Source organism: Megascapheus bottae, chromosome 13, assembly GCF_031878675.1.
Source record: "Megascapheus bottae isolate mThoBot1 chromosome 13, mThoBot2.hap1, whole genome shotgun sequence".
Taxonomy (NCBI): Eukaryota; Metazoa; Chordata; class Mammalia; order Rodentia; family Geomyidae; genus Megascapheus; species Megascapheus bottae.
Genome location: NC_143521.1, coordinates 59,368,607 through 59,394,448, shown reverse-complemented (window position 1 = coordinate 59,394,448; position 25,842 = coordinate 59,368,607). Strand labels below are relative to the sequence as shown.

General features: G+C 44.5%; 1 protein-coding gene across 2 annotated transcripts in view; it reads left to right on the top strand.

Annotated features, from left to right (window-relative positions):
• Positions 1–25,842, top strand: part of Fam193a (family with sequence similarity 193 member A) — a 107,577-nt gene that overhangs the window by 29,510 nt on the left and 52,225 nt on the right. For both annotated transcript variants that reach the window (XM_090343913.1, XM_090343912.1), the window contains exon 2: positions 13,298–13,540. In XM_090343913.1, the coding sequence (XP_090200039.1) occupies positions 13,316–13,540 (225 nt within the window). In that variant the 5' untranslated portion in view covers positions 13,298–13,315. The remainder of the gene's footprint in view (positions 1–13,297; positions 13,541–25,842) is intronic.

Genomic DNA, 25,842 nt, shown 5'->3' with positions numbered 1-25,842 from the left:
TTTCTATGTATGTGGTACCTAGGAATCGAACCCAGGTCTTCATGCATGCTAGGCAAGCACTTTAACCACTAGGCCAAACTCCCGACCCTTCTTTTTTTTTTTCTTTATTGGTAGGTTGTGGGGTTTGAACTCGGCCTGGGCCCTACCCCTGAGTCTGGACATTGTCCCTGAGTTCTTCAGCTCAAGGCTACCGCCCTACCCTTGAGCCTTTGTTTTCTGGAGGTTAATTAGAGGTAAGAGTCTCAGGTCCTTTTGTGCCCAGGCTGGCTTTGAATCTTGATCCTCAGATCTCAGCCTCCTGAGTAGCCAGGATGACAGGTGTGAGCCACTGTGCCCAGCAATATTTTACTTTTGAAACAAGTATTCTTTCCAGATTGGCCTTAAATGTACCCCTCTTTCTGCCTTAATCTAAGTGGCTGGAATTACGGATATATGCCCCCATGCTTAGCTATATTAGAGAGTTGTTAATGTATACCCAGAGGGTAACCCAGCACAAAAGAGAATGCTAAAGGCTGCTGGATAGTACCCAAGAAAGGATACATTTTAAGCCTGTTGAGGTGGTATTTTCCTATAATCTTATCATTCAAAGTTAGCATAGGTTACTTAGAGAGACCATCTCATACAAAACAAATGACATGTGGAAGGGGCTCTCTTTCCACGGTCCTCAGGCCGGCATGAGTGGGTGAGCTGAGCCTGCCTGGGGGTGTGAGGCCTGGGATCTACGGGGAAGGCTGTGGGAAACAAGGCATGGTTACAGTAAATGAAGACCTGATGGCCAGGCGCCAGTGCAAGACGCAGCTGCTGGCTGCAGACTCATCTGCAGGGCTCCTGTGTGTGACCTGGACCAGGGCAGCTGTAGGTGGCTGGGGTGAGGTGACGTTTGGGAAGCAGACTCACTGCTTGACCCTGGTCATGGAAAATGGTTAGGTCTGAAGAAGAGAGCGGGGCAGGGAACAAGGCACAGGTTTGTGCTCCCTGCGACTCCTGAATGCACCACTTCATCCAGGGTCCAGAGCTGTCGTCTAGCTGGGCAACAGGGACACAGGTCACTGCAGACCCTGAAAGGGAACCCTTTTCTTCCTGAGCTGCCCCTCGAGCTCCCCCTGCTGGCCGTGCTTACAACACTCAATACAAACCATAGCTTGGAATTTGAATTTCTAACTTAGTGTGATGGTCTCATCAGGCCTGGGGAGTCACAGAGACCCGTAGCCCCCAGGCTTTCCTGAAAGCACTGGAGGAACAGTCTGCACTCTGCAGTGTCTGTACTGACACATGAGGATATTTAGAAGTTGGGTGTGCTAAATGAATTTTTGTTAACTCCATTTTTACTAAGTAAGCAAAAAGAGTACATAGGAAGCCAAGAGGCATCATGTCCTTTCCAGTGTAGAGGCGAGTGGAAGCGCATTCTGGTTAGCGATGCCTTGCCACTTCTTTGTCCCACATGTGACATGAGCTGCTGTCTGCATACATTTCTCATGCTAGCTATGGAAGTGAATTTTGGCAGTGAGGGGTGCTGTGTGGAGGACTGCAAGAGTAAGTGCTTCTCATCCTGATGCTGGTGTGTCTTCCTCCATGATCCTGTTGGGCTCAGTTGGCCTGCAGGGTATCAGAGGTGCTTACCATGGCATGTTTACAGACAACTGGAGTGCAGTGGCACTTATACAAGAGCTTTCTAAGGTATACCTCAGAAGTAGCTTACTTTTTAAACATTTTTTGATGTGTTATCTATTTTTGCAGCCCAGGCTGGTCTTGAACTCTCAGGTCCTCTGGACTCAACTCTCTGAGTGCTGGAACACCAGTGTGCTGGTGATGTTTCATCAGTGTCCCAGTCTTACTGCAGACTCCCCTGAGGTACTGCAGCACATTCCCATCCTGGACCTGCCCTCACTTCTCCCAGTGAATCTCCACTGTGGCAAGGTCTGGGGTGAAGGAAACCTTTCACACTGACTTATTCTGCGATCATTCTGTTCTGAGCCTGGAGGTAGCAACTATTCTTGTGTCTGTTAACTCTCTTCTTTCCCACTGATAGTTACTAATTAATTTTTTGGCAGTCATGGGATTTGAACTCAGGGCCTGAGCACTGTCCTTGGACTTTTCTCAAGGTTAGAGCTCTATTAATATATATATATATTTTTAATGCCAAACTGTCCCCACGCCTGTGGCTCACACCTATCATCCTAGCTATTCAGGAGGCTGAAATCTGAGGATCGTGATTCAAAGCCAGCCCAGGCAGGAAAGTCTGTGAGACTCTTGTCTCCAATTAGCTACTCAGATAAAGCTAAAAGTGGTACTCGCAGAGCTCTAGCCGTGAAAAGAATCTCAAGAACAGTGCCAAGGCCCTGACTTCAAGCCCCAGAACCAGCATACATATACACACAAAAAGCTAAACTGTCCCTGCTCAAATTCCTATGTAAGTAGCAAGGATGTGGCAGTAACGTACCATAGACCTGACTCTCCAACAGGCAATAACATACCTTCATCTCTGAGATGAAGGTCTGAAATTAGAAAACTTAAGCACAGGAGCCTACCCCAAGGACTGCCGTACTTGGCCATGACAGCTGCTGGAATCAGATCCAACACCAGGCTTGATCTCTCTGAGAAACTATTCCTCTCCACCCTTTCCTTGCCTTAAAGATCTAATTATTTCAACTGATGACCTTATAGCTCCCCATCATGACTGAACTCTAGACTATACTACACTGATTGGTCTCAGAAAAGGACCACAAAATTTCACGGACAAACAAAGCAACATGGCACTCTCACAAACTCACAACGTAGGGCAGGGAGGACCTAAGTGAAAATGAAGAATAAGAAGAGCTAAATAAAAGAATTATTAAAGCAGCCAGGTACCAGTGACTCACACCTATAATCCTAACTACTGAGGAGGCTGAGATCTGGGGATCATGGTTCAAAACCAGTGTGGGGAATGAAAGTGGGAGACTCTTATCTCCAATTAACCACCAGAAAATGGGAAGTGGCACTGTGGCTCAAGTGGTAGAACACTAGTCTTGAGCTGAAAAGCTCAGGGACAGGGCCCAGGCCCAGAGTTCAAGTCCCATGACCAACCCCCCCCCCAAAAAATTATTAAAGAATGACTGATGGTCAGTGAGATAGAAGAACAAACAAAAGAACAGATCTTTGAACAGCTAAAAGAACTATAAGAAAAGATGAACAAAAAGCAAAAGGAAAGACAGAAGGCTATTCAAGAAAGAACTCAAGCATAAAGACTTCTGTCTGCCTATTAGAAAGCATAGTTGAAAGCTATGTAATGGAACAAAAGAAGTTGAAGATAAAATAGAGGAATTAGAAAAAGCTAGACAAGGAAAAAAATCAATCACAACATACCAATTATATTCAAGAACTAGCACAGTCAGCCAGAAGATCAAATCTATGCATATTTGGGATAGATGAGGAAGAATTCAAAACTAAAGGCTTTAAAAAAAACTTATTTAACAAAATGACAGTCAACTTTCCCAACCTTAAGAAAGAGAATCTTGCCTGACAGAGGCATGCAGAACTCCTGGCAGATAGGACCAAAGAAGAAAACTTTGGACTTAAAAAAACAAAGAATCTACTTTTTCCACTGAGAGTTGGTTATTTCTCCCCCCAAAACTAGGATTTGCGCCCTTGAGATCTTGCTTTCGCTCATTGGCTGATGCTACACCACCGGAGCCATGCCTTCATCCGAAAGGGTTAACTTTTTAAAATTGAGGTTAGGTAGTTACAAAAAGTTTACGGTACTGCGGGATAGTTATAACAATCTAATGTCACAATCATTTTTTCACTTTCCTAATACTAAGCACCATCTTTCTAGTGTGCAGCATTATTAGATATACAAAATCCTCTAGCCTTACATAGAACAACAGTTAACTCTTTGAACATTAACAAAAAAAACCCATTTCTTCCGAATTGGGTGTTATGTATCTTTCTTCCCTTTGCTAGGGTATGGGTTGTTCGCTCTTCCTGTGGCTTCATTGGGAACGGGCATCTCAAGTCCTGTTTGTCTTCTCTTGTCCAGTTCTAGATCTAACACACACATATCAAGAGTGACCATGCTGTTTGTCTCTTTGGTCATGGCTTGTCTGACTTAAAATGATTCCCTGTAGTTTCATCCACTTCCCAGCTAATGCCATTCTTTTCTTTTTTTTTTTTTTTTTATTTTTTTTGCCAGTCCTGGGCTTGAGCTCAGGGCCTGAGCACTGTCCTTGGACTTTCTCAAGGCTAGAGCTCTACCACTTGAGCCTCAGCACCACTTCCAGCTTTTTTCTATGTATGTGGTACCGAGGAATCGAACCCAGGTCTTCATGCATGCTAGGCAAGCACTTTAACCACTAGGCCAAACTCCCGGCCTCCATTATTTTCTCTTGTCTGGTGGCTATGTAGAATTCCATTGTATATAGGTACCACAGTTTTTTTATCCATTCATCTGCAGTGGGCATCTGGGTTGTTTCCATCGCTTGGCTATTGTGAACAGTGGCCCAAGTGGCATACTGTTCAGCCTCCATGTATCTGAGCAGTTTTTTCAATATGTTGTGTTACTTGAAACTAGTTTGATTCCATAGTGGGATGTGAGATAGAATGCAAGGGATTATATCAACTCTCTTATATCTGCTTAGGTTCTTTTTTTTTTTTTTTTTTTGCCAGTCCTGGGCTTGAGCTCAGGGCCTGAGCACTGTCCTTGGACTTTCTCAAGGCTAGAGCTCTACCACTTGAGCCTCAGCACCACTTCCGGCTTTTTTCTATGTATGTGGTACCGAGGAATCGAACCCAGGTCTTCATGCATGCTAGGCAAGCACTTTAACCACTAGGCCAAACTCCCGGCCCCTCTGCTTAGGTTCTTTGTATAAACTATGATATAATCTATTTTAGAGAATGTTCCATGGGCCACTGAGAAAAATGTATAATGTGTTGCTATTGGGTGGAAAACTGTAGATGTCTGTTAAGCCCAGCTGGGCTATAGTGTCATTTAATTCAGTGGTTTCTTTGCTTATCCTCTGCTTGGCTGATCTAGCCTTTGGTGAGAATAGAGTATTAAAGTTCCCCACTACAGCTGCTTTGAGTCAGTCTTGCCCTGTAGCTCTGTGTGTTTGATGCAATTAGGAGCTCCCGTTATGACGTGAATACAGGTTGGTGATTGTGCCCCTTAGTCCTGTGGCCTCCAGTGGGAGGGAGTGGGGCAAGGGGGGATGGGTACGGGCTCTGGCCTCTTTATCCCCTTAGAGCCTGTTCCTTCTTGAGCAGAGTCTAGGTCAGGTTCTGTGAGCCACCTCCAGCTCTGGTCTCCCTGTGTGTGTGAGTAGGGGTCCTGGAGCTGACTGTGGGCTGGCCAGCCGTGCTATGGACTCTTTCCTGGTCTGTGTGCTTCCCCTGTGGTCTCAGCCACTGTCTGTGCTGTCCAGGTCCAGAGCTGCATGAGTTTTCTGGGTGGTCTGGGTTCTGTAGCCTGTTGGAATCTTGGGGTTCTTGGCCACTGGCCCCATGGGGTCCCTTTTGCAGTTCTGGGGCTCTGCAGTGAAGGTTGGAGGAGCAGTTTTTGCCATTCTTTTGCTTTCAATGCACGGTGTGTATGTGTTTTTTTTTTTCTTTTCAGTTCATAAGAATTGCTGCTTCTTAATTTTGTAGTTGTGGATTTCTCAGTGGTGTTAGTTACTGGGACCCCCCCAACTCTCTATTTTGTGGGAGAGAGATAGGATTGATCCCTAGTGTTTCAGCTCCATCTTACTTCCTCTCCCTAGAGGAATTAATCTCAAGGGTCGCAAAATCAAAGAGGGAACTTCATTGCAGAGGGAAGATGTTCCACATAAACTGAATGCAAGGAGAGCTTGGAGAGACATAATTCAAGCCCGGAATGACAATTACCAACCTAAACTACCATTCACAGTTGATGGAGAAACTAAAACCTTCCAAAATAAAAACTGAAGAAATTCAAGAACACTGAGCCAGCACTACAAGGATACAAAAGGGAAACGCTAAATGAAAAAGTCAAAGAAGTAGAGCAATAAATAAAAATCAATAGAGGACTGGTTTAGTAAAACAAGAAGAGGAAGGAAACTATAGGAAAAGATCAAAATGGCAGAAATATGTCATATCTCTCTCCATTGTAATGTTAAATTTCAATAAAAAAACATAGAGCAGCAACCCACATATCAAGAGTGATCATGAAACAAGATCCTGCAACAAGATCAACTGTTAAAATCAGTGAGAAGAGACAAAAGAAGATGATTCGATATTAATAAATGGAATGATCAGTTAAGAGATCACAGTGATCCAGAGAATGCACAAACAATGCAGCACCTAAATTAAACACATATTCTTAGACTTACAAAAACTGGTAGACTCCTCCAACACAAGAAAATTGTGAGACTTTTTTTTTGGTCAGTTGTGGGACTTGAACTCTGGGCCTGGTGCTGGCTGTCTCTGAGCTCTTCAGCTCAAGGCTACTGCCCTGCTCCTTGAGCCACAGCACCACTTCCAGTTTTCTGGTGGTTAATTGGAGATAAGACTCTCACAGACTTTAGTGCCTGAGCTGGCTTTGAACCAAGGTCCTCAGATCTCAGCCTCCTGAGTAGCTAGGATTACAAGTGTGAGCCACCGTGCTTGGCTAATATTGGGTAGCTTTAACACCCCAATTTCAACAATGGACAGATCAACTAAACAGAAGATCAGCAAAGAAGTCTCTGGATTAAATGGCATCCTAACCCAAACGGGCTTAACAGACATCTACAGAGTATTTCATTCCACAGTGACATAATTCACATCCTTCTTAGCAGCCCATATAACCTTGTCCAAAACTGATCACATCCTAGGACACTCTGCCAACCTGAGCCGATATAAAAGAACTGAGGTAACTCCTTGTATCCTATTTCATCACAATGGAATTAACCTAGATCTCAGGAGCAAAAGAGGTAACAGAAAGTTGGCGTTGGTGGTTACATCTATAGTCTTAACCTCCTGAGGATCATGGTTCCAGTTCACCTTGGGCAGAAAAGATCTCAAGACTTTTTTTTTTTTTTTTTCCTGTGGATCATGGGGCTTGCACTCTGCCTGGGCTCTGTCCCGAGCTCTTCAGCCAAGCCCCACTTCCCATTTTCTAGAGGTTAATGGGAGGTAAGAGTCTCAGGTCCTTTTGTGCCCTGGGCTGGCTTTGAACCTTGATCCTCAGATCTCAGCCTCCTGAGTAGCTAGGATTACAGGTGTGAGCTACTGCTGGCTAAGATCTTGAGACTCCAGTTAATCACCCAAAAGCTAGAAGTGGAGCTGTGGCTAAAGTGGTAGAGTTCTAGCCTTGAGCACAAAAGCTCAGGGACAGAACCTAGGCTCTGAGTTCAAGTCCTAAGATTGGCACAGAAACAAAGAAAAAAAAGAACTTACAGAAAACACACAAATGGGGGCTGGGAGTTTGGCCTAATGGCAGAGTGCTTGCCTAGCATGCACAAAGACCGGGGTTCAGCGTACCAAATACCTAGAAAAAAAGCAAGTCCAAGGACAGTGCTCAGGCCCTGAGCTCAAGCCCAGGACTGGCAATTAAAAAAAAAAAGAAAGAAAGAAAAGAAGAAAACACACACATGGAGACTAAACAACACACTGTTGAATAACAGGTGGGTTTCTGAGGAATTAACTCAGAAAACTCCTGCAATCCAATGAAAATACATCATGCCAGATGTGGGATACAACCAAAGTACTATGTCTACATAAACAAACTGCTCAAGCCAATGACCTCATGATGCTACTAAAGTAGAAATACAACAACAAGCCAGACCCCAAACTACTAGATGGGGGTGAGGGGCGAGAAAGTGAAAAGATTAGAGCAGAAACCAGTGAATTAAAGACTGAAACCAACTGTTCATGGAATCAACCGAACAAAAACTGCTTCTTTGAAGAATTCAATATGATTGACATACTCCTAGCTAACTGACACACAAGTCTCAAATGAAAAAATTCCAGATGATAAAACATCACAACAAACATCTAAAAAATCCAAAAGATGAGATACTACTTTCAAAACTATACTCAAGTAAAATGAAAAACATAGCAAAGTTGGATAAATTCCTAGCAACACAAGAGATGTATGTCTATGTTGAATCAAGAAGACACAAAGCACTTAGACCTGTAAGAAGCAGTAAAATTGAAAAAGTACAGTAATCGAGTCTCCCAGCAAGGAAACGTCCGGGTGTAGATGAATTCACAGCTGAATTCTGTAAAGCCTTTAAAGACAAACTAATACCAATATGCCTTAGACTTTTCCACAAATAGAAATGGAAGGATCACTACCAAACTCATTTTAGGAAACCAACAGTACTCTCAAACCCAAGCCAGGTAAGGACCCAGTGATAAAGAGAACTATAGACCAGTCTCTTGGATGAATATAAAACCAGTGCTCCTTAATAAAAAATACTTGCTAACAGAATTCAACAGCTAACCAAAAAACCTTGAGAGGCTGAGATCTGATTACCACAGTTCAAAGCCAACCCAGGCAGGAAAATCTAGCAGATTCTTTTATCTTCAATAACTACGAAAGAGCTGCAAGTGGAGCTGTGGCTTAAGTGGTAGAATGGCTAGCTTTGAGCAGAAAAGTTGAGAGCCCGCACCTAAGCCGTAAGTTCAAATCCCAGGAATGGTGTGTGTGCACGTGCAGTTTTAGTGATATCATAATTCCAAGGTCAAGTTTTACTAACTGGGTGCTGGTGACTTATACCTATAATCTTAGCTGGAGGCTGAGATCTGAGAATCCATGTTTAAACCGAGCCGGGACAGGAAGTTTGTACAATTCTTTTTTTTTTTTTTGCCAGTCCTGGGCTTGAGCTCAGGGCCTGAGCACTGTCCTTGGACTTTCTCAAGGCTAGAGCTCTACCACTTGAGCCTCAGCATCACTTCCGGCTTTTATCTATGCATGTGGTACCGAGGAATCGAACCCGGGTCTTCATGCATGCTAGGCAAGCACTTTAACCACTAGGCCAAACTCCCGGCCTGTACGATTCTTATCTTCAATTAACCACCAGAAAAGTGGTGCTGTGGCTCAAAGTGGCAGGGCATAAAAGCTCAAGGACATCACCCAGGTCCAGAGTTTAATCCCTATAACCAACACACACACACACACACACACACACACACACACACACACACACACACACACTCACTGAAAAGATCTATAATAACAAACACAGCTTGTAACTGGCACAAAAACAGCTCAAATACCAGTGAAATAGACTGTAAGACCCAAAAATAAACCCCCATACTTACAAGTTATCTGATATTTGACAGGAGAGCCAAAAATACACAGTAGCAAAAAGACCCTTTAATAATTGGGGTTGGGAAAACTGGATGTCCATATGTGGAAGACTAAAATTGTATCCCTGTCACCTTATATTAATATCAACACAAAGACCTGAAGCTTTGAAATCTGCAAGATGGAGTAGGAAAACATTAGAACTTAGGGACACAGACAGGAGCTTTTTTTTTTCTTCCTGTCACTTGTGGGCTTGAACACAGGCCCTAGGTGCTGTTCTGAGTCTTTTGCTCAAGGCTAGTAGTACTCTAACCATTTGAGCCACAACACCACTTCTGTTTTTTTCTGAGTAGTTTATTGGAAATAAGAGTCTCAAGGCTTTTCCTGCCCCAGCTGGCTTTGAATTGTTATCCTCATTTATATCATGTTTATAGAAACAGTCCATATACCCTACAGTAGATGAATGACAAAAATGTGGTACATATACACAATGGAATTGTACTCATCCATCTTAATAATGTTACATTTGCAGGGAAATAGATGGACCTAGAATAAATCATGTTACGTGAGGTAAGCCAAGCTCAAAGAGACAAACAGTGCATGTTTTCTCTCATGTGGAAACTAGATATAAAATACAACTTAACATGATGAACTGATTGAAGAAAAACCCAGATGTTTATCCCCTGAACAGTTACAGTACTGTTTATCAAAACAAATTTGGAAGCCAGGAGCATGGCCTAGTAGTAGAGTGCTTACCTAGCATTCATGAAGCCCTGGGTTCATTCCTCTGTACCACATACACAGAAAAAGCCCCAAGTGGTGGTGTGGCTCAAGTGGTCAAGTGGTAGAGCTCTAGCCTTGAGAAAGACCAAGGACAGTGCTCACACCCTGAGTTCAAGCTCCAGGACTGGCCAAAAAAAAAAAATCGGAGAAGTGGAAACAAGTTTGTGGGTTGGTTTTGGTTGTGGGGTGTGTGTGCAGAGGGGGAGGAGATGGAGGAAAGAAGAGTGAGCAGATGTGCTTCAGGCCTCACGTCCTGTGGAAACATCTGTGTCCAGGGTGCAGGTGGTTTTCCAGCACAGTGAGCAATTCTGAGTTCATATTTGTGGTGGGGGTGGTAGTAAGTCGCTGTTTGTTAGGAATACTTTCATAATGAGCAGATAGTAATTTTTTTCAGAAGCCTTTTTTATATGCTATCAAAACAGTGCTTTGTGCTGGGCATGGGGGCTCACACCTGTAATTCTAGCTACTCAGGAGGTTGAGATCTGAGGACTAAGGTTCAAAGCCAGCCTGGACACTAAAGTCTGTGAGACTCTAATTCCTAGTTAATCACCAGAAAACCGGAAGTGGAGCTGTGGTTCAAGGGGCAGGATGGTAGCATTGAGCTGAAGAGCACAGGGACAGCTCCCAGGCCCAGAGTTCAAGCCCCACGACTGACAGTGACAACAACAACAACAACAACAACAAAACAGTGCTTTGTGAACAGTCCCTAATGGTATATCATGTGGATATAGGAGCGATTAAAAAAAAAAAAAAAAAAAAAAAGGAAAGTAATAGCTAAAAAATTTTCTAGTCACCAGAGGTATATTGCTGCAGATAGTGGTTTAGAAAACAAGACCAAACTGCAAACTTCTCATGGGAAACAGAATAAACACATTAATTAATTGTTTGGCTATAAATGCACTTTTTTTTTTCTATTGCTAGGGAGTGAATCCAAGGCCTTAAACACATACTAGCTAAGACAAGTCTCATAGACTTTTCTGCCAGTGCTGGCTTCAAACTGTGATCCTCAGATCTCAGCCTCCTGAGCACCTAGTATGACAGGTGTGAGCCATCAGCTGCTTTTTTTGGGGGGGGAGACTAGTCCTGGGCCTGAGCACTGTCCTTGAGCTTTCTCCAGGCTAGAGCTCTACCACTTGAGCCACAGCATCACTTCTGGCTTTTTCTATGTATGTGGTACCCAGGAACCAAACTCAGGTGTTTGTGCGTGCTAGGCAAGCACTGTACTACTAGGCTATACTTCCAGCACCCTGAAAAGTTCTTTGTAACATTGTTTCTGCCTATGTGTTTGGGAAATAATTTTTTTCATAATCATAAGTATTGGACCCCATCTGTAAGTTATCCTATATTTTGCTATTCAAAATCTGAAACATTCCGAAACATAAGCATTTTCAATTAGGGACACATCCGTGCACTGGAGGGATGTTGAGTGTCCGTCTGACCACCGCACTAAGATTTCCATCCTGGACTCGGGCAGCTGTGGAGCGCAGTATGCTCCGGGGTGAGCGCCTGGGAAGGTCTGGTGTTGGGAGAGTGTACCTGCAGTACAGGGGCCTGAACTGATGTGCTTGGGAGTTATGAAATAGATTGCTGAGATTGCTGGCACAGAAGACACTCCTGTCTTTTACTCTGGTTTGGGTTGTGAGCTCTACACCTGCTAGGATGCTGCTGTGGATGCTGCTCACTCTTCTCCTTGTCCTTTAGATGCTTAGGTAGCTGCTGAGCCGCCTGGTTAACCTACCGAGCCTTGTGGACATGACTGTGGCATATGCAATTTAGAACACTGACTTTAAAAACCTGCATTATATATACATACATACATATATATATATATATATATACATGTACATATATGAAGGTGTGAGCACGCAAGCCAAGTGAGGGTGAGAGCCTCTGAATTCAAGCTCTGATATCTATATAAAAAGATATAGGGTGCCGGTGGCTCATGCCTGTAATCCTAGCTATTCAGGAGACTGAGATTTGAGGACCTTGGTTCAAAGCCAGCCCAGGCACCAAAGTCTGTGAGACTGATCTCTAGTTAACCACCAGAAGACTGAAGTGGTGCTGGGGCTCAATGGGTAGAGCAATAGCCTTGAGCTGAACAGCTCAGGGAACGTGCCCAGGCATAGAGTTCAAGCCTTGCAGCCAACCCCTGTACCCCCCCCCAAAAAGAAAAAAAAAGTATAGGTAATGTACACGAAAGCCTGTTGATTCAAGAAGCCTTGTCATTGCTTCGCTTCTCCATTCATTCTTTTCAGCCCTGTGTTAGGGAGTCCTTGGTTTAATGTGGTGCAAGTCACGTCAGCTCACCCCAAGTCTGCTTGAGCATTTGTGATAGGACAGGGTTCTCCCTAAAGAGCCATGGCCTGTGGGGCCAGCACAGCCCAGGACAGGACTAGTAAAAGAGACTTTGTACAAGATCACAGTAGTCCTGAAGCAGCAGCCTCGTCTGTGTTCCTCTCTCTACTAATTTGGCTAAGTCAGGGACACTTCTGCAGCAGCAGGGACCTTGGAGTATTTTTCTGTGTGCCCCCTCATGCTATGCCAAATCTCCGTGCAGGGCCAGAGGCGTGCTGGTCCTGCTGCCCACTGTCTGCACGTCCTCGCCAGAGCCTGCAGGTGTTGTTGGGGCTGTCTGATGGCGTTAAAATCAGCGTCCCATACATACTGGTGTTGAGACTTTAGCCCCGAGCGCTGGCTTCTTTTCCTTTGTTTCCAAGGCTAGTTTTACTTTTCCCAAAGAGTGACTTTTCGGGGAGGGTTCGGGGTAGTAATCTTGCCTCCTCCTCAGACCTTACCTCCACCTTCACCCCACAATAGGGAACAGTTTGTAAAAGCAAGTCCTGGGTATCAGATAACTGTTCCGTACTAATACTGGAAGGCAGTCTGTGCGGGTAGAGTGTGCACTGCCGTCTTACTTTGTTGTTTAGGTAGAATGTAGGTGAGCAGCCCCTCACCATGGCTTTAACCTGCCCACCCAGCCCAAGCCCTCTGGCACTATAGCTTCACAGCACAGCAGCCTGGGGAGGGACCTTCTAGTGCTTTCTCATGGTCTTGGCAGAAGTGACAGTAGTGCTGGTGAAGAGTGTAGAGGTAATTTCCTAAGATTTTCTGTGTGGAGTTACTGTTTTATAACGCTGAGTTCAGTTTTATTCAACAAGTTTCCTCTCTGATGTTTTACTATATAGACATACATGTGCATTTTATTTTGGAACTATATATATATCTTTGAACAATCTCGGTTTTTGTGGATCGGGTTTTGAAAATAGAATGTTTTTTTTTCTATTCCAGACTCCTTTTAGTTTTGGCATGAATCATAGGACACCACCCTACCCCGCTGGGGATTATTGTCTTCTGTGCAGAAGTGAACGGAAAGACGCTTCCTTCTTAGAGAGTGGAGTTAAGACTACGAGCAAATTGGCCCTGTCCGTGGCTCCCAAGGGCAGTGGTGTGCTGCACCTGCCGCTGTGGGTGTGCCCAGACTGCCGGAGGACCGTGGAGAAGGAGGAAAGGCACGGCAGCCTTGACCAGCCGGTGAGTGGCTGCCAGCGGGTGCAGGCTAATTACGCCTCTTTTGTGGAGTTTAAGCCAACTGGCAGTTTGCGTCAGTTCTCTGGGTGCTCCATCCCACACCGTCTTGTTGCCACGTCCATCCTTTGGGAGGCCCTCCCTGTCCTCGGCTGTCCATGTCCACCGTTGGTGGAGTGCGTCTACCTGCCTTGGCCCACTAGGGCCGGCATGCCAGTGGCCCTCCAGCTGTTTTGGGCTTTTTACTCTGGACTTGGGACTTTCTTGGTGATGCAGTTTCCTGAAAACTTGCAGGATTTTGTGTGTTGAGTTCTACACAGTTCTGTGGGCTGGTAACTACCTGAAACTCTTTCCCAGAGGCAATTCTTGGGCCTGTTCTCCCTACCCTTGATTGCAGGCCATGGGTTAGTGGATGCCACCTTGACCTGATAACTTGACAGGGGGAGTAATGGAGGACACTATTCCCAAATAGGCCTCTCCAAGCTGTGTGCTGCGTTGTTGGCTTCTGCAGTCGTTGGAACACCCACATTCTAGGGTCTTCTCTTTCCTCTGATTGTTTGGTTGCTGTTTTTCTTCTTCCAGTTCGTCACTACATGCAGACAGTAATTCCCAGCAGCCACTGCCCTTCTTTCTTGGGTTAATCCTAGTGGCAGTGTTTGGTAGCTGGTGAGAGTAGCTGCTCACTTCCCAGGCCTTGCTTTCAATTCCCTGCTGCTACCAGTCAGCCCGCTCCTCACTCAGACAGCGGCTCCTTAAAGGCAGCTCATGCACTCACGTCAGTTTTACAGTTAACCCTGGGGCCTCAGTGTTTGTCAGTCAAAGTAGAGATCAACTTCAGTCTTGACCTCTTTCCACAGACCCCCATTTTCTGCTTTATTTCTCTTCCTTAAGCCTCCTCCTAACATATATATTTGCTTCAGTTTTGTCTTCGTTCTTTGTTAGGATCTAAGCCCCATGAAGGCAGCTGTTTTCATGTATTTACTTTTTTTTTTTTTTTTAACCAAGAACTGTCTGGCCTAACATAGTAAATGCCTAAAATGCTTAATGAGTAAATTAAGGACTAGACAAAGAAGTGAAAGATGTTATTTTCTCACTAGAAACTTAAAGAAGAACATAGTCTGATTCTTTATTACCCTTAGATTATGTGTACATACATCTGTGTTAATTTTCTAAATTTCAAAAGGTTGTACAAGGGGGGTTGGTGACAATTTTAACATTTCCATTTAAGTGTTAAATACTTCTTGATCAGAGTTCCTTCTTCCACCATTCTCCCTAATCCCATCTGTCCCTTCCCTCTTGGATTTTTTTTTTTTTTTTTTTGCCAGTCTTGGGGCTTGAGCTCAGGGCCTGAGCACTGTCTTTGGGCATTCTCAAGGCAAGCACTCTACCACTTGAGCCTCAGCACCATTTTCAGCTTTTTCTACATATGTGGTACAGAGGAATCGAATCTAGGTCTTCATGCATGCTAGGCAGGCGCTCTACCACTAGGCCAAACTCCCAGCTCCCCTCTTGTATTTTTTGAAACACGTCTTGTTATATAGTCTAGATTGCCCTGGTATTTAGCTGGGCCATTTTTGTTCTTTTGATGCAAACCCCATTGGCTATGCCCTGAGAGTTCTTATTCCCTCACTGAAAATTTGTCACCCTCTTATTATTTTTTTTTTTTTTTGCCTGTCCTGGGGCTTGAACTCAGGGCCTGGGCACTGACCCTGAGCTTCTTTTGCTCAAGGCTGGTGCTCTACCACTTGGGCCACAGCACCACTTCTAGCTTTTTCTATGTGTACTGAGAAATTGAACCCAGGGCTTCATGCATGGTAGGTAAACCCTCTACCACTAAGCCACATTCCCAGGCCATCCTCCTTATTAATATCAACATCAGATTGCTGATTTTTTAAATAGTGCTAATTTGTAGCCAGTAAAGATTCTCCACAGTTAATGAGCATTTGCATCCATTATCTCCCCTTAGTGGTCAGATCCACCCTTCCCCTAGTCCTTGTTATCACAGAACTGATTTTTTTTTTTAATTTTTAAAATTAAAGCTCTCTTTTTTTAAGGCGAGATTTCATTAGGTAGACTAGGTAGACCTCAGTTCCCAGGTTCAGGGACTACAATAGGCATGGACTTCAATGCCTGGCTGCAGATCTGTTTCTTTCCTGTATGATTCTATTTTTCTAGAGAGCTTCTGTGTGAGCTTCTGTCATCTGTTATAATGCTCCTGTAGTATGTCACTGCCACAGCAGCAGGAGCTTGCTCTGTCAGGTCACCCATCTCCCTGTTAGTGACTAGATTTTTTTTTTTTTTTTGCCAATCCTGGGCTTGAGCTCAGAGCTTGAGCACTGTCCTTGGACTTTCTCAAGGCTAGAGCTCTACCACTTGAGCCTCAGCACCACTTCCGGCTTTTTTCTATGTATGTGGTACCGAGGAATCGAACCCGGGTCTTCATGCATGCTAGGCAAGCACTTTAACCACTAGGCCAAACTCCCGGCCCTAGTGACTAGATTTTTGCATTGTTTAAGTGTGTGATCTGGGTTTTGTCATTCTGTTCCATTTTAATTTTGGTGGTACTGGGGATTGGGTCCAGTGTTGTCTGTGCTAGGTAAGTACTCTACCACTGGAGCCCTACACGCCAGCACCAGGATAGACGCATTTGCAAAGAAGCTTGCTGGGAATGTTTTTGCACACACTTTTTTTTTGCGCATATTCTTTGGCATGTTACCACATTGATTTGCTCACATTTGTTAAAGATTTTATATCTACCCTTGTGAAAGATAACTTAGGGTAGTTTGTTTAATCTTGCAGTGCCTTGAAGGACTTCTTAGAGTGAGTTGAGATGTTTTCCCATTTGTTTTTGTATAAGTTTGTCCTCTCATTTCTCCTAAATATTGCTCTTGCTCTTTGCTGTTGTCATTCTGTCTGATCAGTGTGTGGCAGACGGGGAACTGCTGCTTTCCCAGCCACCTCTTTTTCTTTTTAAAATTTATTTTGGGGCTAGGAGTTGGGCCTAATGGGTAGAGTGCTTACCTAGCATGCACAAAGACCCAGGTTCAGTTCCTCAGTACTGCATACATAGAAAAAGCCAGAGGAAATGCTATGGTTCAAGTGGTAGAGCTCTAGCCTAGAGAAGGCTCAAGGACATGCTCAGACCCTGAGTTCAAGCCGCAGGACTGGCAAAAAAGAAAAAAAAGTAGATCAACCAATAAAAATTTACTTATTTTGGTGTCAGTCCTAGAGCTTGAACTGGGCTTCCTGCTCTGTCGTGGCTCTTTTCCTCATGTGCCCTCAGCCCCTTTGATTTTAATCCTCCTGTCTTTGCCTTCTATGAACCACCATGCCCACCTTGTTTTGTTGAGATAGTCTTGATAGGTTTTTTTTTTTGTTGTTTTTTTTGTTTTTTACCTGGGCTGGCATCTGTGGATTTCTTCCTCTGAAGTCATTGGAGTGGTAGGTCGTGTCACCACACCCGGTTTTTCGTTGAGATCGATGTCTCACTGACTTTGCCTGCTGATCTGTCTCCTGAGTAACTCCAGCTGTTTAACATCCATGCAGTGTCCCCGCCTCCTGCTGCCGGGATTACCTATCCATCCCACCATACTCAGCTGCTCTAAGTTTATTTTCTAAATAGTGCATAAAATATCAGTGTTATATGTATTCATGCAACGTACTTTTTTTGTTTTCAATACTGGGAATTGATATCAGGGTCTGTATATACTTGCAAACAGCTCTACCTTCTAGCTATTTGGTTTTTTATATTTATATTTGAGCAGGCCTCAAATTTGAGATCCTTCTACCTCTGCCTCCCAGGTGCTGGGATTGTAGGCCTGTGACTGTAATCACTATATAATATTTAAGTCCTGTCCAATATGTCTCTTCCCTCAAGCATTTACAATTTCTTTCAAAATCCTTTCTTTGGCTTTTGTAATCTTGTGTTTCTGTCACCCTGCCTGAGACCAGGTATCCTCTACCTGTAGTGACCTTTATAACCAAAGTAGAAAGTCTGGGTCAGTGTGATAGTGATACTTGTTTTTGTGGTGGTTGTTTGGGTTTGGGTTTTTTTTTTGCAGGTTTTGGGCTTGAGCTCTGAGCCTGCTCAAGGTGAGCCTCGGAGCCATTTGCAGCTTTTTCTGCTAGGAGATGGAGATAAGTCTCCTGGCTTTTCCTACCCTGCGGAGTAATAGCTAGCTAGCATTGTGGAGTGAGCTGGTAGTGGTTCCTCGTGCGTTGTACTTCATTCTGACACCTGGTGAAAGTTTGGTAAACCGTACCCTGCCTGCCTGCAGACAGAACCGTCTCTTGGCCTGAAGGAGTGTCAGTGTCGTCCTTCCGAATGTGTTCTTAGATCTCTTCTTGGTTTTCTGTGTTTACCCTGCCAGTTTCTGAGCGGAATTGGTTTGACTCTCCTGTTCTTGTATCTTTGTCCTCTTTTCCTCATAAATGTTTCTCTTCTTGCTGGGTGACCACAGGTGTAAGTTAAGGAACCCCCTGCACCCCTCCTTTCCTGCTTTGGAGCCTACTTGCTGCCTTTCTTCTCAGGGGCAGTTTCATGGGAGACGTCGTACTGAGTTGTCTCAGCCGTGCGCCGTAGTGTGCTGCTCCTCGGTCCCTGTCCCTTACTGCTTCTGCGACCACACCTGCATGAGTACTGCATGAGTACTGCCCCTACCACACCTACCTACATGAGTACTGCCCTCCGTTGTCTTGCCTCCCTCGGTTGATGTCACTTCGCTTTCTAAAGCTAGGTGCTCACAGTTTCCTGTTCCTGTTCTCTTGAATTTTACGTAGCTGTGGTAATCTAGTAGGCACTGTTGTATCTTAGGGTCTTGAATGCTGCAGTTGCTTCGTTTTCATTGTTGTTCGGATAGGATGCATTTTAGCTTCCCCGGTGTGTGTTTAGGAATCATGGGCCTGGCGGCGCTGTCAGCTGTTTGTGTATAAATACTGGGAAGGAGTCGCTGAGTCATGGGGATTAGGTCATCACAGCCCACCGATTGCCTGTTAGCATAGGTCCATAGCGTGTTTCCAAATGAAAACTATTTTTCAAGCAAAAACTTAGTAGGGTAGTATTTTGTATTTTTTCAGATCTCTTCAATAATTTCTGGATAAAAGAAAAAAGCAGGATTCTCTTGTGTTAGGTTGCTTGATTGGAGTATATGAAAAAATGCTCTAGGCTTTTGCAAATGACTGAATATTCTTCCATGCTATAATGACCACAAAAATGGTTGTCCCTCTCTCCCTCCTTTCCTTCCTCCTCCCTTTCTCTCTCATTCTCTCTCTCTCTCTCTCCTTACCTTCCTACTTCTCTCTTTTATTTTGTGTGCTTATTTACCTGTTTTGAGTCATTGAATCAATCACAAAAACAGAGCATCTCTAGTGGTCAAGTCTGACTCAGTATGATAGAAAGACATTTGAGGTAAAATCATTGTGAGTAAAAGTGCCTCTTCCCACTTCATTGAGCCTCACATTGGGCAATTAGCTCTGAGGCTGCCTCTGGAGCCAGGGGAACATGGAAAGAAACTGTCCAAACCACATACAGAGATGCTTTAGTTTTATAGTCTCACTTGTAGGTCATACGTAGACTAGTGATTTAATGTGAACACTTTGTTTGTTTGTTTGTTTGGCTGGTTGGTTGGTTGGTTGGTTGGTTTGGTTTGGTTTGGTTAGGTTTTTTTTTTTTTTTTTTTTTGGCCCGTCCTGGGGCTTGAACTGAGGGCTGGGGCACTGTCCTTGGACACACGTTTTGCTCAAAGGTAGCACCCTGCCACTTTTACTACAGTACCACTTCTGGCTTTTTCTGTGTATGTGCTTCTGAGGAATCGAACCCAGGGGTTCGTGCATGCTAGGGCGAGTACTCTATCACTAGGCCAAACTCCTGGCCCTAAAATGGACACTTTTTATTATCAGTATTAAGAAATCTCACTTAATCTGTGCACTGGTAGCTCATGATTATAATCCTAGCTACTCAGGAAGCTGAGATCTGAGGATTGTAGTTAAAAGCAAGCAAGGGCTGTGGTTCAAGTGGTAGATTGCTACCTTCAACCAAAAAGCTCAGGAACAACACCTAGGCCCTGAGTTCAAGCTCAAGGCATGCACACATGCACATGCCCCGTGCGTGCGCTTCTGTGTCATGCATGGTGGCTACTCATCTGTAATCCTAGTGTGTGGAGTGCTGAAGAAGAAAGATCTCAAGTTTGAAGGCACCTTAGGCTACCAGAAAACAAAACAACAGCAATCCATCGAACAGGGAGCATGGCCTAGTGGTAGAGCGCTTGCCTAGCATTCATGAAGCTCTGGGTTTGATTCCTTGTTACCACATACATAGAAAAAGCCAGAACTGGTACTGTGGCTCAAGTGGTAGTGTCGCTGCCTGCTGCAACGACGCGTCTCTTCAGAGGCGGACTGGGAATGATCACAGACTCAATAGCTGCAAGCAGAGGTTTTTTATTTCTCTCTCCTTTCTTCTCTCTCTCTGCCTTTTTCCTTCTCTCTTCCCCGGAAACCCTACACTATTTATATCCCAGGTGCCATCTTATAATCTTACTTCCTCCGGAGGCTGAAAACAATGTCTCCAACAGTAGAGTGCTATCCTTGAGAAAGCCCCAGGACTGGCAAAAGAAAGAAAAGAAAAAAAATTATTAGAAGCCAGGCACCAGTGGCTTATGCCTGTCATCCTAGCAACTCAGGAGGCTGAGATCTGAGGATCAAGGTTCAAAGCCAGCCTGGGCATGGAAGTCTGTGAGATTCTTATCTCCAGTTAACCACCAAAAGACTGGAAGTGGTGCTGTGGCTCAACAGATAGAATGCTACCTGTGCTGAAATGCTTAGGGACAGTGCCTAGATCCAGAGTTCAAGGCACACAACCACCACCACCAACAACAAAAAAATCCATCAAACAAAAATTACCTTTGTTAGCCTAGTGCAGTGGCTTATGCCTGTCATCCTAGCATCTCGGGAGGCTGAAATCTGAGGATCGTGATTCAAAGCCAGCACAGGCACAAAAGTCCAGAGATTCTCATCTCCAATTTACCGCCAAAACTCTGAAAGAGGCGCTGAGGCTTAAAGGGGTAGGGTGGTAGCCTTGTGCTGAAGAGCTCAGGGACAGCGCCCAGGCCCAGAGTTCAATCCCCATGACTGACACCCCGCCCCCCCCCAAAAAAAAATATTCCCTTTATTGATATCACCACTGATCTGAGCACATCAGTCTTTGGAAACATAATTAAGCCCACAGTGGCAGGTGCAGTTTGTTGTTTTTTGTTTTTTTTAATTCTAACCTGAGAATTCTAATTCTGAGAAAAGCTTACAACTACAAATAGTGTCAGTTTTGTTTTTCATAAAGTGACTCATTTTCTTCATACTTAGAATATAAGTTGAAAGGGCAGATCACCATAGTTTAGTGTGTGAGTTCTTCTTTTTTTCTTTTTATTTCATCCAGGACTAGGACTTGCACTCTGTATCAGACACTTTTCCTCATTGATGGGGTCTGCCACATGAGGCAGGCCTCCAGTCCCTGCCAGTTCTCCTCCTCTCTGGTCAGATGGCTCTCCACGCCTCTGCAGCTCCTGGCTGGGGGCTGCACTGCAGACAGCCCCGCCCATGGAGCTTTGTGCTCTCCTCCTGCACCCGGCAGCACTGGGAGAAGAGAGGACCTTGGATGCCCAGAAGGAAGTAGTTTTGACTAGTTGGCCTGCCAGAAATGATCCTATGCTCGTGCCCACACTGAGAATAATCACTGTTCTCGTGTGTACTGGCATGTAGATGTAGTGTACATACTTAGACCAGTCATAATTGCAATACGTTCTTTATTCATGGTCTCCATTGGAAATACCTGCCGTTTTAAGTTTTTTACTACAGTTAGAGTGTCTTTGTAGGAACATAGGTTTACTTTTATTCTAGTCAAATATTTGCTTGTTCCTACTGTTTTACCTAGTTCTGTTTGTAATTCTTTCTTATCTTGGGGTCATTAACATTTTAGTATGTATTTTTATTTTACCAGAATTGACCAAAGGAAATGTAATATGAACCACAAATGCAAGCCATTTAAGTAATTTCAAAATTTTTAGTTAACTGCATTTCAGAACCTAAGAGAGCTTTAAGTGTTATGGGAGAGTAAGCCAAAAAAACCCCAGAAAGTATTATGGTACACAGCTGAAATCCCATTACTTAGGAGGCAGAGGTTGGAGTACCTCGTCTCAAAAGGAAGAAAAGGACAGAGGACCGTGGCGGAGGACGCTCAGCTCTTCCTCCAAAGACCTTAAAAACTCTTGAAGCAGAGCTGTGCGTGTTACATGTGGTGGATCCTGGAGAGATTGGCATTGGAGGCAGGGGGTGAGCAGAAGACTAGTGAAGTATCCAAGAACTGAGCTGGCAGTGGGGAGCCGCCCCTCCCTCCCGTGTGCCCGGCTGAGAGCGGACCAGCAGGGGAGCCACGTAGCTGGAGCCCCCCGTGTGGCTGTGCTAGTGCAGCCGCTCATCTACTTCTGTGTGGATGTGTGCTGTTCATTCCTGTCATGAAGCTTGGGATAATGACCCAGTGCAAGGACTAGCGTTTCTCCATGCTCAAGCCCACCTGTCTTGCTTGTCGGTCTGATTCCCCTTCATAGCACTGTTCTTAAATTTTATACCCCCATCATTATTTTTTTATCCCTTCAAAGAATTATAGGACCTAGTGGTGGAGTGCTTGCCTAGCTTGCACAAAGACCCAAGTTGATTCCTCAGTACCACAGACATAGAAAAGGCTGGAAGTGGTGCTGTGGATCAAGTGGTAGAGCTTGAGAAAGCCCAAGAACAGGGTTCAGGCCCTGAATTCAGTCCCCAGGACTAGCAAGGGAAAAAAGGGAATAAAACAATTTTGAGCACATCTACATGTGTATCTCAAGTATTTTGTTTACTTTTAATCTTTTTGAAAATGACACATGCTTGTGTTATCTACTGTATGCTGTTTTTCTTTGTTTTTGAGAAGCTTTTAACCAGGCAGTTCAGTTTTCTAGCATTTGACCTTATCTTGTCTCCTTGTCCCGCTCAGTCTTAACCATTGTAAAAACAACATGCCTGTAGTATGAACCTCATTTACCATGGTTGATGGTAGAATGTGTTACCAGTATACAACAGAGAGGACAGAAATTAAATAGATTCAAAAAGGAAATCAGATGAGAGGTTGTCTTTTTTTTTTTGGCCTGTCCTGGGCTTGAGCTCAGGGCCTGAGCACTGTCCTTGGACTTTCTCAAGGCTAGAGCTCTACCACTTGAGCTTCAGCACCACTTCTGGCTTTTTTCTATGTATGTGGAACCGAGGATTCGAACCTGGGTCTTCATGCATGCTAGGCAAGCACTCTACCACTAGCAAAACTCCCAGCCCCTGACTGGCTTTTTTTGTCAGTGCTTTTTAGAATCTTCTATCTTACGGGTAGTTGCATTTAATTCCTCTTTACTTCTGAGTAGTACTCCATTGTATAAATAAGCTTTTTATTTGCCTGGATAATATGCAAAGCTGGGTCTTTATGTGGATATGGTTTGTTTTCCTTTAAAAGACACTTATGATCTTACTGTAAGTGTGTGATTAACATGATTAAGAATAAAGAAAGCTCATTCTGTTTTTCAAAGTGCTTGTATTATTTTTCAGTCACGTGTGAGTTCCAGTGGCTTTCATATTGTTGCGAAGTGTTTAATCACAGTTTTGAATTCAAGGCCTAAAGCTTACCAGGCAGGTGCTTTTACCACTTGAACCATGCTCTCCCAGCTCTTTTTGCTTCCATTATTTTTCACATAGGGTCTTACCATATGACTAGGCCTACCTGTTTACATTTCTTCCTCCTCCCTTGTCCCTCCCCCAATCCTGGGACTTGAACTCAGGTCCTGGGTTCTGTCCCTAAGCTTCTTTGTGTTCTCTTGTGCCTTACTTTAAAAGACTTCATCTCTGTCAGTGGACAGTGTCACTTACATAGTTTGTAGCTTCTGGTACATAGTGACATGCCTAGCTCCCACTCACAAGAACTTTGCAAGTAAAAGTCAGAAGATCCAGGATTTCAGATAGCAGTTTGTGAGAAAAGAACTGAACTGGGATGACTAAGCTAAGTTGTCAAGTGGAACTTGCAAGTAGTATAGTGGTACTGTTTTTTTTTAACATTTTTTTTAATTAAAAGATTTTATTAACACTGATTTTTTTACATATTTCAAATAGCAGGCTTAACAAACAAGTATTCAAGAATGGAATCTCTGTATGCAATCACTGGCACATAAATTTGAGATTAAAATTAAGCTGAGTCTTTGTATGCTATGGATACATACTGATCTATATAATAAATTAATATGTCTATAGCATATTTATCCCATCATAGACTTATATGTCTATATAATTATATATCTCCAAGTTCATGTCAGTGACCTTGAGTACCCGAGTGTTGGATCTAATATCCACATATCAAGGAGACCATGGGCTTTTTGTTCCTTTGGTCCTGACTTATCTTACTCAACACGATTTGCTCTAGTTCCATCCACTTCCCAGTGAATGCCATTACTTTATCTTGTCTGGTGACGATGTAGAATTCCATTGTGTATATATATATACCACATTTTCTGTATCCATTCATCTGCAGTGAGGCATCTGGGTTGTTTCCATTGCTTGGCTATTGTGAACAGTGCAGAGATGAACATGACTGATCAGGTGTCCTTATCATGTCCTGGGTTATGATGCTCAGGGTAGATGCCCAGGAGTGGTGTGGCTGGGTCGTAGGGAGGATCTGTGTTTAGTTTACATTCCCATCAGCAATGCAATGGGTTCCTCCTCTACAACCCCACCAGTACTGGCACTTTCTAAAAGAAAGAAACATGGGCTGAGGTGTAGCTCAGTGGAAAAGCGCTTGCCTAGTAGGTGCAGCGTCCTGGGTTCCATCCCCAGTATCGAAAAAGAAACGAAATGAAACCGCAGTTAAAATAAGGAAATATTAAGGAGGATCTGCTGGGTGAGCTGGAGAGCACAGTCGTGGCTGCGGGAGTGGACTGTGCAGAGGGTGTGATGCCAACCCCTAGCCACAGAGAAAGGGCCAGGCTGCCGCCTGCCTTGTGGTGTCAGTGTGGTCCCTCCAGTTCCTTCTGCCCACAGGTCAGATGAGTTCCTGCATCACAGGGATGGCACAGGTAGATTTGGAACACAGGGACAAAGAGTGGCTCATCTAACCTCTCAGGGTAGGAGGTCTCCTTGCCAAGGCTTGACTGGTGGAGAAGTCCCCCTAAAATTCATCAGAAGCCACAGCGAGTGGATGTGTGCTCTAGGCAAAGGAGTAAGTGTAGTGACACGAAGGTACAGCCCCCTCCTGTGAAACTGTGAGGGCTGTGTAAATAAGAAATTCGCAGTTAATCCAGAGTGCTCAGAGGTGAACAGGTTTTATGTGGGACATGAACTGGATCTGGTCACCTCCTGAGGAAACACCCAAGTAAGCAAACATGGACCAGGGCAGTGGTGAGCCTGTGGACTCTCCAGGAAGGCGGGGCTGAGGGTCACTGTGCCGTTCACAGTTGAGGTTGAAGGAGGAAGCCTGTGTCCTGAAGTGCTGGCCTCTCCCCGCTCACACCCAGCAGCTCTGCTTCCACTCCCCATGTCAAGCCTGGCTTGTCTGACTGCCCGTCATGCCCACACTGAACTTCATCAGACCTCATGTCCTTGGCAGTTACTTTTGCTATTGGATTTGTCTCATTTTTAGGCCTTAAATCCAATGTGCAAAAAACCCCAACTATCTTGGCTTAATGCTTTCCACATAGGTGTAGGAAGTCAGGAGTCACCAGGGCAGAAGCTGTGCCCTGTGCCCTCAAGCTTTCTTTGGGCATCCACAGTGGAGAAAGCTGTGGAGAGAAGTTGGGTGGGCCTTCATTTTTTGTAAGGCTCTCTCAGGTTCTTTGGCTAATCAGGCCTGTAGTTCTGACAGTTGTGGCTGCTGATCGTGAGAAGCTGGCAGTGTCTGGTCTTTGGGGACAGTACCACAAGCTAGATGATTGGAGAGTGCAAGTCAAGACACCAGTGTTGTGGTGTGTGGCTGCTACCTTCTGCCTTGCCAGCCACCTTTTCCAAAGAGTTCTTTCTAAGGACATCTCCCACTTCCTACCAGTCAGGGGTGACACAACTCCTTGCTCCTGGTCCACCTGGCAGGGGTCCACCTGGGTGCTTCAAGTTCAAAACCGTGTGCTTGACTCCTGGGACAAGACAGACCCTGGAAGGGGCTGCCAGTCCAGTAGTAGACAGAGTGGTGGTGTAACAATATGTTTGGGAATCCAGGTCAGGGCGCATGGCTCCTTCAGAGTTCTCTGCGGGAGCCTGTTCCAGAC